This window comes from Acanthaster planci, linkage group LG01 (genome assembly GCF_054643075.1).
Source record: "Acanthaster planci isolate LZ-2023a linkage group LG01, COTS_SCS, whole genome shotgun sequence".
Classification (NCBI taxonomy): Eukaryota; Metazoa; Echinodermata; class Asteroidea; order Valvatida; family Acanthasteridae; genus Acanthaster; species Acanthaster planci.
In genome coordinates, this window is record NC_141777.1 from 436,077 (window position 1) to 453,932 (window position 17,856).

At 39.0% G+C, this 17,856-nt stretch overlaps 1 protein-coding gene across 1 annotated transcript in view; it reads left to right on the forward strand.

Annotated features, from left to right (window-relative positions):
- Positions 1-17,856, forward strand: part of LOC110977614 (serine/threonine-protein phosphatase 2A 56 kDa regulatory subunit gamma isoform-like) — a 57,495-nt gene that overhangs the window by 22,534 nt on the left and 17,105 nt on the right. Inside the window, exons 4-6 of the mRNA XM_022231899.2 lie at positions 2,383-2,582; positions 5,127-5,237; positions 7,346-7,438. Coding sequence (XP_022087591.1) covers positions 2,383-2,582; positions 5,127-5,237; positions 7,346-7,438 — 404 coding nt within the window. The remainder of the gene's footprint in view (positions 1-2,382; positions 2,583-5,126; positions 5,238-7,345; positions 7,439-17,856) is intronic.

A 17,856-nucleotide genomic window follows, 5' to 3' on the forward strand; every position in this document is an offset into this window, starting at 1 on the left:
GGCCATTCCCCAGAGATTCAAGGTATCGAGATTTTACTGTAGTCTCTCAATTTCCCATGCCAGTTATATGTGAAGCAGGTGTACCGGTACATACTGGTACATGTTCCAAATGTGTGGATTAAAATGTTTGTACCTGACACCTGTTCTGAGATGTACATGTATACATGGTAAATTACCGTATTTACATATTGTAGGTACTGTACATGTACTGTACATACCGATGTGGGAGGCCAGAATATTATCAAAAGACAAATGCCAAAGAACTTTCCCCTTGTCTGCACATACAATGTACATGTACATTCTGTGTTGCAGAAACTTTTTGCTGGGAAAACACGTTATAAATTTTTTTAAACAATATACATGTACGGTACATGGGCATGTATGGCACATGTACATGTACTGTTCATGTAATACAGTATTACCGGTACATTAAATTGATGTACAAGATATTGTTGATAGTATGTATGGGTACCATTTCTATCCAAGTTTTGTTTGTTGAATATATGGTTGCACATCACGTGTACAGGTATTTGGCCAACTCATCCAATGGATGTACCATACCAGTACCGTACCTGATCAAAGACCCCCTAATTAATGAATAGCAGGTCACTCGCACAAACTTGAAAGGAGAGGTAACCTTTCTCATGAACGTTGCTTCTGTTATAATGTCATCGGTGTGCTTGTGCGTCATTGTGATGCAAGTGGTGACATTTCTGATAAACCATGCTTGCTACCGGTAGTCTGTATTTTTTTCCCTATATGTATTGGTATAATGTCATTGATGTGCATAGCATTGCTGAGTATTACTGGTACATGTACCTGAAATAATTCAATTGGCCCTTACAGAGGTAAATGACCCACACTGTACCGTACATGTAGGTTAACTCATGGATTTCCCTCCAGGTTTACCAACTTCGCCATGTACAAGTGTATGTACATGTATATATTGTACATACTGTACTGGTACATCCTGGCTGAGACGTCCTTTACTTGCTAAAGCATGGCACCGCATAAGTTCAGCTTAAAAGACATAAGCTACATGTATTTGTGTTTGAATAGATTTGTATTTTAGTTCCTTTTTTGCATCTTCAAAAAGGGATTAATGTCACATGCATGGACATGTGCATTCACCTGCACAGATACATGTACATGCATGACGAATCTCTGGGTCCCCCTTCCCTCTTGGGGGAGGGGGTGGCCATTGTGTCTTTTTGTGAGAAGCTGGTTTTAAGAATTAGTTCTGAAGGCTGTGTTGAAGAGTTTGTCTTGAGGTCCCAGATGCCCTGTTCGTCAGTGTGCTTGTTAAGTAAGGCATGTGAATCTCATATACTGTACTGTTCATGTATTGTTAAGTACCATACATTGTTTGCGTGCGTATGCATGCATTTTCAAAACCTTGCCAAATTTAGGGGTACAGTATGCACTGGTACAAATGAGTAACATCTACAATGTGTAAGCTCCTCGTTGTGGCAGCAGAGTTGAACCATTGGTTGGGTTTGTACCGGTAGTTGGAGATTGTTCTACTGAATTCTTGTACATGTACCTGGTATGGTACCAGTACATGTACCTAGTGCTTGGCTTTTTGCTCCACCCATCACCAGGAGATAATATATATTATTGCCTGGCAGTGCCACTGATATATCTCAGCTTGGAGGGCAGGAGTTGTAATAAACTTCCTGTTCTGAGGGTACCAGCACAGTACATGTACATGTACTGTAGTTCTTGCCGATCAGTTTGCCATTCTCCTCCAAAGGGAGGGTATTAATTGGAAAGCACTGGGTAGGGATGTCAGATACATAGAGATGTTTTTCATCTCAAAGTAAAGCTCATAACCTAAAAGAAAACATCTTGTTTGCCAATAACCAGTAAATGTGAGAAAAATGAAGAAGTGGAAGATAAAGTTGGGGGGATACATTCGAAGAAGAAAAGGGTGAAAATGCACAATTTAGCAAGTCTGAGTTGACGTAAGAGTCCTGGAACTTTTCAACAAAGTCTTGGCATTTTCAGTGATTGACAAAATTGGTCTATCTGCTTCTGAGATATTGTTATTCACTTCTCTCTCTCTTTCATCTTTGCATCTGATTCCTCTGTCATTCAACAAGTTTGACAAAATAATATTGAGTCATGAATGAGTCATCTAAAAATTTACAGAAAATACTACCAACATGTGGGAAACAAGGTAACGTTGCAGACCCAGCCCCTACAGCCTTTGAGAAGTGCTGGTACATGTGCAACAACTACTACTTCACTCTTTTTAGGAGTTGTGTGGGGAGGGTTTGACAAGTCACAGCTCCGTCTGAAAGGACGTGAATGATTTACAGACTGTGATTAAGACTACGCCATGTTAATTATTGGTTGCACTCTGTCTTTTGCACTTTGCAGATGCCACCCCTGCAGAGAGGGAAGACCTCTTCGTACAGAAGTTGCAGCAATGCAGCGTGGTCTTTGACTTTGTTTCGGACCCCCTGAGCGACCTGAAATGGAAGGAAGTCAAGCGGGCAGCTCTTAACGAGCTGGTAGATTTTGTTACCCATCAGAGAGGTGTTATAACAGAACCAATCTACCCTGAAGCCGTTAAAATGGTAAGGGGCTTATCCTGGTACTTATGCACGAGGAACATTGTGTTGTTGCTCCTTTCCTTTTTAGGGGGGCGGGGGTTCCCCCTCCTTTTTTTAGGGGATGAGGATTCTTTTTGTCTCATCTTACCTTAAAGAGTATGTCAGACTTCACAAGTAATTGCTTTTGAATGGTCAGAATGGTCCAATTGATTCAAAACTGTCCAAGTTGTGTGAATGAGATAATTCATATTAGCAAAAAACCATCAACTGCAGTGGTACTGGTACATGTGTTGGGTAAAGTCGGAGTCAGTTGGGAAAACTGTCTTGCATCATCATTTTACTGTCATGAGTGCCGGATGTGTTCCTTGTGTATGCCAACAGGTTTGTATGTACATGTACATGCTGTGTCAGGAACAATTTGATAATCAGGTTATAAAAAAGAATTCACTTCAGATCACATACATGCAGTTTTTCAGCACGTTGAAACTTCTTGTGCAAGTCTTTGTGGGAGTATTGCCTAGGATGGGAGAATCATAACCCCACCCCCACCTCATCCAAAAAATTAAAACTAAGAAAAAGTACCAAACAAGTGAAAAACAGTAAACATCAGAGAGTGAAAAACCCCAAAATCTTTGAAATCTCAAACTTAAGAAATGAAAGCCTCAAATTAAAACCAACCAACTTAATCACCAAACATGAATGGCAAAACAACTCGGAACCATTAACCATCGGATTGTATTCTTTAACTTTTCAAAACCCTTTAAGTTTGACCTCAGCACTTTGCTGAAAGAGATCCAATAGCATGCACATACACACACATGGTTCAAACCCTCTGAGGATGTAATCTCGTATGAAATTCTGTTACCCGTACCTATTCAAACCCTTCACAGTCTTCCTGTGTTTAGTTCAAGGCAGCAAAGGACAAGTAATTTACTTCCCCCATGCCTCACTGCTCTCCACACAATTTACTTATACCGTAATGCTTCAGACCCCTTAGCGTTGGACATCTAAAGGCTTCTGTCATATTCTGCAAGCAGCGTGAAATTTTTATTTGACATTTAGTGGGTTACTGATGGAAAAACTTGTTGGGATTGCAGTTTGAGCCTTTGAACACCTGTTCACAGTTTGTGCGTGCCAATCCCTCTACTTCAATATCCCAGAAGTTTACATACATGTACTGTTGGTTGTCTGTCATGTCTGTATGTTGAATGGTCAGTTGGTACAGTTATGTGCATAATTGTCAATACCAGGAATATTTGATGGATTGGCAAATTGTGGAGACTTAAGAAAAACTTTTTCTTGGAAGGAAGCACTGGTTAGATGCAAGTTGCATCCTCTGAAATGATTCCACTGTGAATGTTGCCATTTACATGTACATGTAGATGGAAAGTTAGGAACCTGCCAACGCTCATGCAATTTTAAACAAGTTTGAATATTGACAACCACAAGGGAAAAACTCAATCCAACTCAAGATTTATCTGTGAGAATCTCTGATCCACTGTAATAATGCATCTGCATTTTAACTTCATTTAACCTACCACTTCAGATTTTTCTTTTGCCTCTGAACAACTTCTGTATAACCTCCCCCCCCCTGGTATTTATCCTTTCCCATATTGGGAGAAAGCAGCTGTCTCAGAACATGCATACGGTATCAGTGCATGTATATGTATCGGTATTTCCCTTCCTTGAAAATGTCAAGAGCCTAGAAAATGACAAACTTGTGTGATGATTTCCACATTGTCATATGACGTGCATCCGACATCAGATGGGGCAGCTTGAGAAGTGTGTGGTTTATTTTAGGAGCCACTAGAAAGTGCAGTTTATATGTGGAAGAGGCCGTGTTGGTATCAAATACACATGTACATGCAGTGATGCATAGCTTTGGTTCACTGTGCTTGTTTATATTACTGTACATGTCAATTTCCTGGCCACAATTGTTTTTGATTGAAATTGGAGCTTGGTAATGAGAATGTTTGCACTACGATGAGGTCTGGCAGATATTTTTGGCTGTGCTCAATAAAATGTAGTGTGTTATGGTTTTTTCCCCCTGTTTTGCTGGAGGCATATGTTTACATGTTAACTGGTTGGCATTGAATTGTTTTTTCCAAACAGATGAAAACAGAGCAAAGACTGAAATGCGATGTCATTCAGTTACACTTTTGCTTTTTATATTATAAAAGAAATCCATCCATAAAGAATCCAGTAATCCCCACAAATATCAAATGTTAAAATAAATGAAAATTTGAACAAATTTTCTCTTGACCAGTTGTGACAGTTTACATGAAGTGGTTTCAGTCAGAACTAAAGATAATGTTTGTGTACGCTTATGAGTATGACACTGTTTTATTTGTAGCGATACTTGAAAATGTGCTTCTCTCTTTGAATATACATGTCATTATTTCCAAAGAAATTTCTCAAAGGAGGTCCAGTGCAACCCTACTGTTTTCCAAATTGTTGAAATCATTTTAAAAATGTTTTTCCCCCTTAAAGTTATTGTGTAAGAAGATAGTTTGTTCATTTTCAGGCTCTTCCTTATTGATATTTGTACCTCTTTGTTCATTTTCACAGTTTTCAATAAATATGTTCCGCACGTTGCCCCCACCTTCAAACCCCAGTGGCGCTGAGTTTGATCCAGAGGAAGATGAGCCTACATTAGAAGCAGCCTGGCCACACCTACAGGTTAGATAAACCAGCGCTGACATTATTCCAATTTTCCACTAGGAAATTGTCAAATCTTGAGTGCCACAGTTTAGCCTAAGAGTGCTCAGAGCTGACTCTGCACATTCAAATTTTCTGTGTTGCCGCTTGTCAGTCAGTTTGGAGCTGTTGGTTGGAACCAAAGCCAAGGCTTTCTATTGGTTGGCAGCTGTCAGCTGACTCTTGCCATACAGCAGAACATCGCTATACTGAACACCGCTGTACCGAACATTTGGTTATACCGATTATCGTCCTTGGCTCCCACTATGTTGTGCACAAAACCAACCAAACATTATGTAATTGCAAATCAACTGAGATTCGCCACAGCATGCGTCAGAGATCAATCCTGAGCGGTAGCTTCACGACTTTTAGGATAAACTAAATATCACTTTTGTAACTCAAGATTTAATAAAAACCAAAAATAATTGACATGTACATTTATAGAAACCTTAAACGTGAATGCAATGGCAAAACATCAAGAAAACAGCGAATCATAGTATCACAAGAGGGTGCACTGAAGTTGGACTAGAGAGGGCGCTATTCAACATGGCAACGAAACGTTCAACAATTAATTTCGCTATACCGAATGTACCGAACATTTAGCGTGGACCCTGCTAAGTTCGTGAAAGTGGCGTTCCACTGCATTTGGTAGGGGCCTGCTGATTGGTGACCATCTTGGTTTCAGGATATAGGTGGGTTTCATAACTGAAATGACTCTGGCCTGCCCAATCATTCATATTTAATGAGCAGATAATGAAGATACGGGATAAGTCAAAACCAAAACCATTGAAGACTCGTATGTACATGTACATTGGAAGAAATCCCTTTACCGTTTTCAATGATTTACATGCACTACTAAAGGTTGTTGCACAAACAGTCAGGTTTCAGTTGTACAGTAACTTGGGCTGAGGATAATGTTTTATTATTCCTTGAATAATAGTAACTAGCACGATGTCATTACTCCCTGTGCAAGGTTATGGACCTGTTTTAATACAGAAATTTAAGCCTGTGAGGGGAAGAAAAACAAACAGGAAAAAAATAGCATAATTGCTTCGTGATGTGGAGTTGAATAATGACCTTCTAGTAAAGGAACTGGCATGTGTTGATTCTTCCTGAACAGAGCCATTGTACATTGTACACTGGCAATTATTTGCTGGCCTACAATGTGCATGGCTATTGCGGAATATATTGCTTCGCGTTGTGTTGGCCCGTGTACATATACCATGATAGGCAGAGAAGCAATGCAGTTTAACTAACTCTTGTGGCCTCAAAACCAGCTTTGCACCTGTGCCTTCCCAGGAAAAATAACTACATATAGCAAGGGGGGCAGGGGATCCACAGGGAGATTGTCAGGGGTTTGTGTGCGGTCACTGGATGGGGGACATGCTAGTGTTGGCCAAGACAGCAGATTTCAATAGTGGACTCGCTTGAGTATTATGCCGCATGCACAGATTTCTATCGCGCCCTCTTGTGACTTCATTTCACCAATCGGCAGCTCGTTCTACCATCTTGGGAATCTTCTACAAACAGAGGCGTGGCCTTTGTATGCAGCATTGTAGTTTCATATGAATATTCACAATTGACCCTAGGATGCAAAATATTGCTGAATATGGTTGTTATTGTTGTATGTAAAAATTGTTGGGACTTTTTAGGCTGGTATCCAGTTCTTGCTTAGCATATATTTTCTGTGTTTAGTAAATTTCCCAGCTTAGCAGCTCTATAAAATTGACCAAAGTACTGACACATTATAAGTTACCAAGCTACATACCGGTACATGACAATGTTGAGGCTATGCCCAGTAATCTCTGCGGGTCCCGTAAAGTCAAACTGCTGCGACAGTAAAAGCAGAATGGCAAACTAAGATAATTCTTGTACTCTTACACTTCCATCACACTCAACCTGTTTTTACCTGTGCATCATCCTCAAGTCCTATTCGAAACTTCCCTGACCAATACACTTTTCCCAAGAAAACACTTGACGGTTTCACTTACTACCACGTCCCCCTTCCAGCCACATCCTTTAAATAAGAGCTTCCTTGTATTTGCTGTGCACTCAAAGCTTTTACTGGACGGTGTCTCTTCTGTTCACAGCTTGTTTATGAATTTTTCCTACGGTTCTTGGAATCGGCAGACTTCCAGCCCACCGTAGCCAAGAAGCACATCGATCAGAAGTTTGTCCTACAGGTAAGTGGTGCAAAGTGGAATGTGTCAATCAGGAATTTTTCCAAATGCTCCGCAGGATAAAAGCTAGCATAGTGGTGTTATTAAAGGAACCTTAATTATTCATGTGTCAGTTAGCCATTTTGCCCATGGCTTAATAAAAAAAAATGGTAGATTTACTTGATATCCTTTTGTGATCCTCCCTCAATTTTTATTGACCTGCTTCATAGACGACATTTGCTTGATCAATTCATTTGTTGGCAAGAACCAGAAAAAGACTATGATCATGCACATGAACTGTAAGTGTACGGGCCTGTGCAGGTATAGGTGTACAGTCGACTCCCGTTATTACGAGCTCGGTCATAACGATAACCCGGATGCAACAAGCATATTCTCCCAGTCCCAAACAATTTGTGTTCATTGCTATGGAGAAATATTTGGTTATTAATTGCAGGGATATCGCGAGACTCCGCCTACAATGACGATTTGTGCCGACCCCATGCAAGCAAAAGTAGTTACAGTGACTTTTTTCCAAACGGTATTATCTGCAGCTGTCAAGGACAAACCTTTTGTCCCGATTCGGGCAACATACGTTTTCCCAGTCTGTCATGGCCTTATCAATGCACCTTTGTAAGAACTTCAATAAAATGTTGTTTCATCTCGCCAATCTTTAATCAATGACATTGCGCCCTCAATTGTCCCATTTCATTAAATGCAAATCTAATGTGAAACGCATCCCCCTTAAAATAGGTACAGGAAAATATGCCCTACAAAAAGCATCAACATAATCCAAAGCTATTATGTGCATGTATAAAAGAAAAATAATATCATCTACATCTTAACAAAAACCCTGGACATACTAGTAATAGTGGCGCCCTCTTTTGACTGGTTTTAGCCAATTCATGACGAAAGCAAAACGTACACTTGCGACGTGTCATGCATGTACTTACCGGCACGGATTTGAATGTTTCTTCTCACTCGGTTATTCTTCTCGGCTTCTTCTGATAGAGGTTGTTAAGTGTTTGACTTTTAAATATACTTTATTTATATCATTTTATTCATTAACATTAGGTAAAAATTCAGCATCAGTAAGAGACACATAACATCGTCTTTTCATGTGTTTGGCGTGGGGCATCGGTGTACCTGTACATGATTACAAAAGACATGTACGTGACTATAAACTTGTGCAAAATGATTGTGAAAAAATGCGCTCTGGTTTTAACGACGCTCCGGCTATAACAACAAAATTGTGAAAGTCCGCTGGCCTTCGTAATAACGGGAGTTGACTGTACAACTGTGTAATTCTTTGAATGGGTCTGAGAGCAAAAGATGTCCACACAAAGCAGGTAGTGAAGACGTTGTGTGGACTTGCCCTGGTCCTCAAAAGGTTTCCTCCTGATAGACAGGTGCAGAGGCATTCATATAGTTTATAATTCAGGATTATTCATCTCAAATGGAAGGCAAACAATCAAGGAAATCATCAGCAAGAGTTCGGTCTAAAATGCCCTCAGAGCAAGGAAAATTGGTATTTTCATCAAGATATCTGAACCACCAGTATATGAAAACAAAGGAATATTCACATTATGGGTATGTACATGTATGCAACCCTAAGATGTGTGTATATGTACGTGTACACATGTTACATGTACATGTACTCATCGTATTGCATGTACACATCATATGCTTAGGCTGGTGACCTGCCACACATGTACATGTACATACAGTTGGTGTACATGTTCAGAGAAACTCATAGCCCGTGTACATGTATCGGGTACCATACAAGAAGTAAGCTTCAATCTGTACAGAGTAGTGCCCAGCAATTAAAAAAAAGACTTCAGCTTTGTGCAAGATACACGTACAATACATGGGCATGTACATGAATGACTGGGTTTTTTTGAGGGGGGGTTGGTCAGCACTTGCTGGCAGTGGTATAGGAAGGTCTATCAAATATCATTTTACATGTACATTGCACACTGTACATGTACAAGTCCCTTCATAGGTCCAGTCGCCAGATCAGTCCTACATGAAAGTACATGTACCAGTAACAGGATGCACAGCGACAAAAGGACGTGTTTGCCACAATTCATTTCAGAATCTTGCAGCTTGACTTGCGACTGGATGGCTTGTGATAGACTATGTTACAAAACTGACACTTGCCACTGAAAAGCTTGAAATTAATCCCAATTCAGCAAAAATCATCACAATGAACACCACCCCTATGGTGCACGGCGTACCGTACATTTACCAGGGTTCTCCCCTTGTACAAACTTGCGTATATGGCCTGATACGCAATTACCGGTATTTCTGCCCGATACGCAAAAAACAGGCCCATACCCATTTTTTCATCCCCGATACGCACAATATAATTATGATAGTATGGCTCAGAATTATTTTCCATAATGCAGATTGCATGTCCGGAAAATCTAGATGAAAAAGTAGTTAATAAAAAAATAAATTTTTTCGTGTACATGTACATTCTACACATGGAGGGTAGGTAGCCTACATAGTACCGGTACATGCATTGCGCACCATGTGTCGGCGGCCACACCGTACATGTACATCGGCACCGAACATTCCTCGTGGCCGGTGTTGCTTGCAGCCGTGCGCATATATGTCTTTTTCTCTGTGCCGTGTGCTCAATACGCTGGTGGGGCTGCATTTACGAAGGTTGAAATTTTATACTACATGTACACCATTCGCAGAACTTACAACATCGACCCCACACGTTTTTGTTCATGGCGGCAGCTGTAGCCCTCTGTAACAGTATTAATGGCATCTTCGACGAGGACGATATTTTTCGTTGCCATTTCACCGTATTTTGTCTCACGCTCAATGGCAGAAACTCAATCAAACATAGGCTCTTTTTTAAGCCAATAACATCACAGTCCACGCTGAGGGAAACCCATAGGCAGAAGAAGCAGCCACCTGCAGCACATGCATGGAAGGCACCGGCGAAGGAAGGTCTGATCAGCAAAAACCAAAGGTTGTAGCATGTATTAAAACTGAATAAATGGGTGTTTAAATCGTTGATTGAAACAGCCACTACATGTTGTTGCATGGTTTTAAAATATCCAAAATTAAAAAAAAATTATTGAATCTCTTATGTGTTTTCCTGAGAAAAGGTACTTAAAAAGCCCAGCAAATGCTCCTAAATGCAGCTGAGAACATCTAAAGTCCCAAAATTTTCGGGGCCCGTGGGCGGGCTCCGAACCCCATGCCATGGCTTCGCGAAATGTTGGTAAACCACAATGGAAAAACCCCACAGTTTTGAAAAATCCTGGGGAGAACTCTGTGTTCCATTAAAAAACTTGAAATCCAAGGAGTAACAATACACATGGCCAACAGAAAAACAAGAGGTGAACAGCGATGATGTAGTCAAGATGACGACGAAGACTGTCCATGATGCGGAGGGTTTTCCTTTTATTATGATTCATGTTCTTCATGTTGGGGTGTGTTGTATTGTTGCACAGGTATATGTACCGGTAGATCGCATGTGCATATACATGTATGTCTAGTGCCCTTATAGATTTTATGTACAAGAATTACATGTATCTTAAGCCCACGGTACAGTGTTAACCTAGTTCGGTATTTTGTTTTCCAATTCTAATATTTTTTTTTAATCAACTAATAAAGAAAATGAAACAAAAGTGCCCTCAAAATCCTCTACAAATGATACTCAAATCCAACAATGTCCTAGGATTATTTTGCTTTAGTTTTGACAACTAATGCAAATATTGCTTAAAAGATATCCATGGTTTAATGTCCAGGAAGTGATTACAGTAAGCCATGCCCATCAGCTCCAGGTCCTGTATTTTACGCTCATCTAGTGCATCTACATGCACTCGTGCCTCCCCTCCAAAGCTCTGTTGCGTCGTGTCTTACATTACATGCGTAAATATTTTAGTGACCATGGTAACCTATGGAATTTCACATAGGCCTTAATATTGATTTCACTGCCCCTGAAGAAAAAAAAAAGTCACTGAATTTATTACTTAATAATGTAAATCCAGGTGCATGGGGCAGTCTTTTGTATGTATGTGCGCGTGTAATACAACTTCTTTCTTTGTTTCTTTTTTGTGCGTATAGCTAAGGAGACTGTGGAGAATGTTTCCATGTTGTTTCTGTGTGTAATTATGATGTAAAAATATGTATGCTTGTTAAATACTCGTCAGTTATCCTGTGGCGGACAAACGTTATTGCCAAGGAGAATCTTTCCAAGAGCATTAATGTTCCTTATTCCTACTTCTGGATTCCTACTTCTGAACAAAATCACATTTGCAAACAGCCTAAGTGACTTTCCATCACTCGGCGAAACGCCAATGTAATGAAAGCACATTGTTTGGAATCAGATTTAAGATTTCAAATAGATACCAAGACAATACACCTTGTTTTACTGGGAAGCTATTTCTGTCTTGTTCCCTGAATCTATCATATTCAGTCTCATCTGTTAAATAGGGTGGTTCCAGACCATTTTGAGTTTCAAGCCTCACTTCCAGATTTTTTTAATGGGGCTTTAAACATTTAGATATAGTTTATCACAAAATTTTTTAATTATTCTTAATGTAAACCGGCGTGAATTTGTAATAAACTTTTATTTCATTGCTTTCATTTTTACTCTTAGGTTCTCAACATGAAAAGAGAGCCTCAGTTTCAATTCAAGATGGCTTACTCATGAATACAGTCTATAGCTATTTGTAATTATTTTTGAAAATGGGGTTCACTGGACAGTAAATGGTTGTTGGGCTTGTGGGGGCCTACTTCTGTATGGTTTGACAGCAATTTGTATTATTTAACTTTTGAACAGACAGTAAAACTGTTTGACATTTGAGATTGGATATGGCAAACAAACCATGCATTTTAGGCATGTACTTGTAGAGGAAGTGAGCCATGCATTTTATGTAGTATCTGCGTTTCTTTAAAATATTTCTCAAGTAAATTTACCTGCTCAACAAGTCACAGCTGAGTGCAGAGTACATGTATTTGTGAAGTAAAAAAAAGTTTAAAAACTTCTAAGAAGAAAAAGAATTTTAAAACATCCGTGTAATAAGATCAAGTGTCAGTAGAGGCTGCAAACTGAACTTGAACTATCAGTGTTGGATGAATGACCTTTAAATCTTAATTCTGATTGGCCAGTGCTACCAGTACATTCACAATCTCAGTCTCAGACAAAAACTAACGTGCAATGTGAACTAAATAAATTTATCCCAAATCTAAACTGGATGAATGTACCGATAATCTTCAAGACAACATTGTATTAAAGTGGATTATTTGATTTCAGTCATTTACATGTACATGTACTACATTGGAAGCTAAAGCTTTCTACCTGTATATCCTACATACATGTATGCACCAGTGCACTTCTTCCATAGGGTTGTGCATTGTGCATACAGCGAATTGCTTGTCTGTCTGCAAATACCCTGCATTGCAAAAAGTGGAAAAGGTTGATTGAAGGGCAAATAGAGGACATGAATATAACTGGACACATCATCTCAATCCACATAGCAACACACACAATGCACTGTACGCGAACAGTACACGGGACATGTATATGTACACTGTACATCTTCCTGGTACATGTACGTGTTGCATTACAAGACTGAAAGCACACACTATGCCAGCATTTAACACTCAGAATGCTTCATTATCGTTGTCTTTGCTCATTGGCCCCATGAGGCATTCCTGGAACATTGATTTAGACATCCTTGCTCTTTAGAAAGTGCATGATGCTTGATGATGCCATTTTTGTACATACAGTGCAGTGAAGTCATGCATGCAAGATAATAGGGCTGCAATTACATGTACAGTATATGCCAGTTATTCAAATATTTGGATATTTTATCAAATATGCAAATTTTACATCTTTTTCAAATGGAATAGTCAGTGATGAAAGGCATTAAACTACGGTAAAATTTTGTTTATTGTATTCTGAAAGCATGTTTCAAGGTGTTACAAGTAAACTTAAAGACAGTTAAAAGCTTATACATGTACACAATACAGCCCCAAATTACTTTTCCTTGAATTCCTTCAAATCTTTCTTTTTTACTTTTTCTTAAAAGAGGTACACTGCACATCTACATGTTTATTTTGGTTTCAGTAATGTCGTTTGGAAGGTCAGCTATTGGAATATTTAATGATTTGAAATGAGTTGGCCTCACATACATGGTGACCATCCTTCACTCTCACAGGCACTCCATGTAAGCTCCTGAATACTGAGTACATGTATTTGGTTTTAAAACAGGCCAAGGTGTATACGTGTGTACTGTCTTGGCTGGTAATATGCATGTCGTATAAACAGGTAGTGCCGTCCCTTAGGCAGGACTCAGTACCCACAGAGTTCTTGCATAGGATACTCCAGATCACTTGATCCTTACACTTAACATATCTGAATCTTCAGTAAAATCTCCATAACTCAAACCTTCGAACCTCGGGAATTGATCAAAAATTTGAGTTATCCAGATTTCGAGCTAACAAAAGTTCCTGAGTTTTGCCCACACAGTGCATGAGCAACCGTACTTGCCCCCCTCCCCTTGGGAGTTATAGGTAGGTCTTTTGAAGAGTATATCCAAGAATAAATTTATTCTAAAAGTTATCAAATTGCTGAAATGAAATACAAGCCACCAAAACCGTACCCGTTTGTGACAGTTCTTTTATGTCGTTTGTTTGTTTGTTTTTTCCACCCTGCCAGCCCTTACTCTCTCACTTGACCGGCGCCTAGAGTTTTCCTGTTTGGCCACATGATCATTCCTTTTTAGTCACTTGAGGGCACACCATTTTGCATTTCAAAATGTTGGAGTGTAAAAAAAAAGCTCGGTAAAAGTGACACATCTTGGGGAAGGAGGCAATATTAATTTTTAAGCTTTTAGGCTTCTCATGCACACAATGTATGTGTACTTCTAAGTGCATGTATGTACATGTTCCAATACACTGGGGAACATGTTAAGTACATGTACCTGCACTTTACTTTCGAACAAAAAATATTCTAGGCAAATTTCATTTTCCAGTGGAGAGGGGCCATGTAAATATGTATTTGAAGTGTTTATGTAAACGTGACATTTCGCTATCAGGTGCATGGTACCAGTTGTTTTCCTCAACTAGGGAAATGGACCGAATTACACACTTTGGTAATTCAATGCTGCTTTTGTCATGCACTTGATAAATCCTATCGTGTGTTTTGAAGAAACCATTTGTTTTCACATGTGCATGTAAGTCCAGACATGACATGCAGTCTTTGAATGTGGTTCAATTTCTTTGCATTTTACAGAAAATTTGTTTCCAGTCATTTCCAGTCAGTGTCACTTTAAATTTTAACACTTTTTCATGGTTAAGAATCACTGTTCTCATATGAATTTTTTTCTCCATTTCAAGTGGATAAAAAGAATTAGTGTTTGAAATGGAAAAGTGTTAAAACCATCTCTTCCTTGTTTTGATGGATTGTCATAAAACTGGACTACCTGGTACCTTGTCAATGTACATGTAGCCACAGATGGCCATTGCCTTGGAAAGTGTACAGTAAATCATGTGCATGCAATACATGCACCTGTGTTCCACTTGTACACTTAATGGTTGAAGACCAGTAAATTAACTTCCATAGTGTCCCACATTGACCGGATTTCACAGATATACTGGTATATATGTACGTGTACATGCTGGCAGTCCTGTTAGGCGTGTTTACCCTTCTTTTTTTTATTCTACAAACCTAACAGTTAATGGGCCAAAAAGGCTCTAATACACTGGTACATGTACTGTAGTAGGGATTCAGCAGCTTGCAAATCATGATTTTGGTTTGCATAGGTTTTATACAACTGTATACCGGTGCTACCGTATATGTGCTAGTCTCATTTTTCCTCCAGTGAATTTGCACAATTGTGTACATTTGATTCTATCCAAATCATACCAAAAGTGCTGCCCATTGTTCTGAGCACGTCAAGAGGAAATACTGATGCAAATGTGTTGTACGTCCCAATGATTTCTATTCAATTGGAAGATAGATACCGGTACATGTACATGTGCGTGTAATGTCCATGGAAAAAATACTGATGCCCTGTATACATGTCCTAGTATATCAAGGAAGGAAAATACTTGTTATCAAATATAGTAGTAGTGCTTGCTTCATGATGTTGCAGACCCTCTTGTTTGCGTTCATTCTAAGCCTACTGAGTGATCTTATATTGAGTTTACTTGTAAAAAAAATACAAACCATGTATACATGTACGTACATGTACCTGTACCTGTACTTCTGAGTGAGTGAACAAGCAGTATGTATCAAATGTTCACTCAACTGTCAAATCAGCCAGGCAGATCATTTCAGATGCCGCAGAAATATCTACATAAGTACATGCAGTGTGCTTTCACCCATACGCCACACCAACAGTTGCACATATTTTAAGTTGGCTTTTTTTATACAAAAGTATATGTACTGAGATTTACGGAAGTTATTACGTTGTGCGCAATTACCCGATACGCTTATGTGTGTAAGAGGCATTAGCACGAGAACCAATGCATGAACCAACGCGCGCGTACCCCATTCGTTTGTATGGCATTTACTGGTTCTAAATGACGTCACACATTGGTAATCTACCAGTATGAGTATAACAAACCATGAACAAACATAAAAGGCCCTTAACAAGATCTGCCACAGGGAAACATACATGTAGACTGGCATCTTTCATATCTCTACTAGCTCAGCCAAAATGCTGCAGATGGACCAGACAGAGACGAAAATGGACCATGATGGAAGATCATGTGCAAAAATAAACATCTGACTTCTTGTAAAGCCAGGCAGGCTGAATTAGGGGGGGGGGGTCCTGTGTGTTTTGCAGTTCACACATGTAGCATCCGGTGTATTGTCGGTAATACTGTCTCCCGGGATGGAAGGTGCTGTGACTGTGAGCATGACAGTGCTGGAGACTTGGGACTGGCATTTCCCAGCTATTCAACAAGTACATGTATACATTATAAACATGGATTAGTGCATCTTGGCAGGTGATTCTGTTACTGCCTGGAGCTCAGTGGTCTGAGATAAACTGCATAATTTGTGGATTATTTTCGTTATATAACCAGTACATGTACATGTATTTGATGGAAGCCAAAAACAGTGTTATTGGATGATATTTGGTGCAGTCTGAGCGTGTTGAAATGGTCAGTGTCAGGTGAAAATATCACCTTTTTAGTGAAAGAGATTACTTACGGTATTCATGCTTAAGTTTAAACTTGGGAAATTAATCCAATCAAATTACTGGTATGCAGTGCTGTCGTTTTCTTTTCACAAAAGTAACATTTCTGTTTTTGTGGATTAATTTAAATATAAAGGAACAATGAAATCTCCAAATGTAACTGAAATGTTGCAACACAACTTGGTACATGTACATCTCACAGAAATAGACAAATATCAGAAAACAAAATAAACTTCAGCAGCAGAATTTTAAAAAGAACAGACTGATTTATAGGTTTGTGAACTTCATAGACAAGAAGGTGGCATACAAAAGAACAAAAAAATGTATTTGCTGTTTTTTGAGCTGAACATGAAAGACACTGATAAAGACTGAAGACAAATTGTACAAGCAAAGAATCCAAAAGCCCACACACACAAAAGGCAAGTTTATGGGAACTTACATGTAAGTTGAACCTAGTCCAGGCAAAAATTAGAAGTAAAAGAAGTTTACATCTGTTTGGCACCAAACACAAAGCTTTTCCACTTTTAAAAAGCTTGAAGAGACTTCTCACTGGGTTGGCTGCAGAGAAAAACGTACATGTACTGTACATTGTAATGATAGTCATTTCAAGATTTAAAAATCCATACTCAGTCACTTGAGAATGTCATGATGACATTGTATAGATACGTTCAATCTTGAAGGACTTCACAAATGTGAAATTTCACAGGAAAAAATAGATAAACTTAAAACTCAGCTGGTGACATCAACATGAAATTTCATAGTTAATTTAAAGAACATGGCATCTTCTCACCAGATTTCAAGATGATTGGATGAATGTAATATGTGAAACAAAAATTTATGAATTTGATGACATCATCATGACATCACACCAATTTCTGCCAAGTGGTCATACTAACTCTTCCTCGCAAAACTCTTGCGTAAAAATGTTTGAGAATATCTTGTTTTGTCCGGGAGGTATGTTGGAAACAAATTTAAGAAGAAAAATTAAATAGTTTATAAAAAAGTGAGACGTCATCATGATGTCATCTCAGTTTTCATCTACAACTTACAAAATCTAGTGTGAGTACAGACTTTTTGTTTCGGGGTATTGACCATCAAAGAAATGACCTATAATGGCTTGTCATTTGACTTGTGAAGATGGCACCATTACGCCAGTGTTCAGTGTACAGCACAGCTTCAGCTTAGGGTCTCAACTTGGTTTAAATTTAATTTTAAGATTTGGAATTGGCTGAAATGCTGCTGACACAAATCCTGTACAAAGTCTAAGGG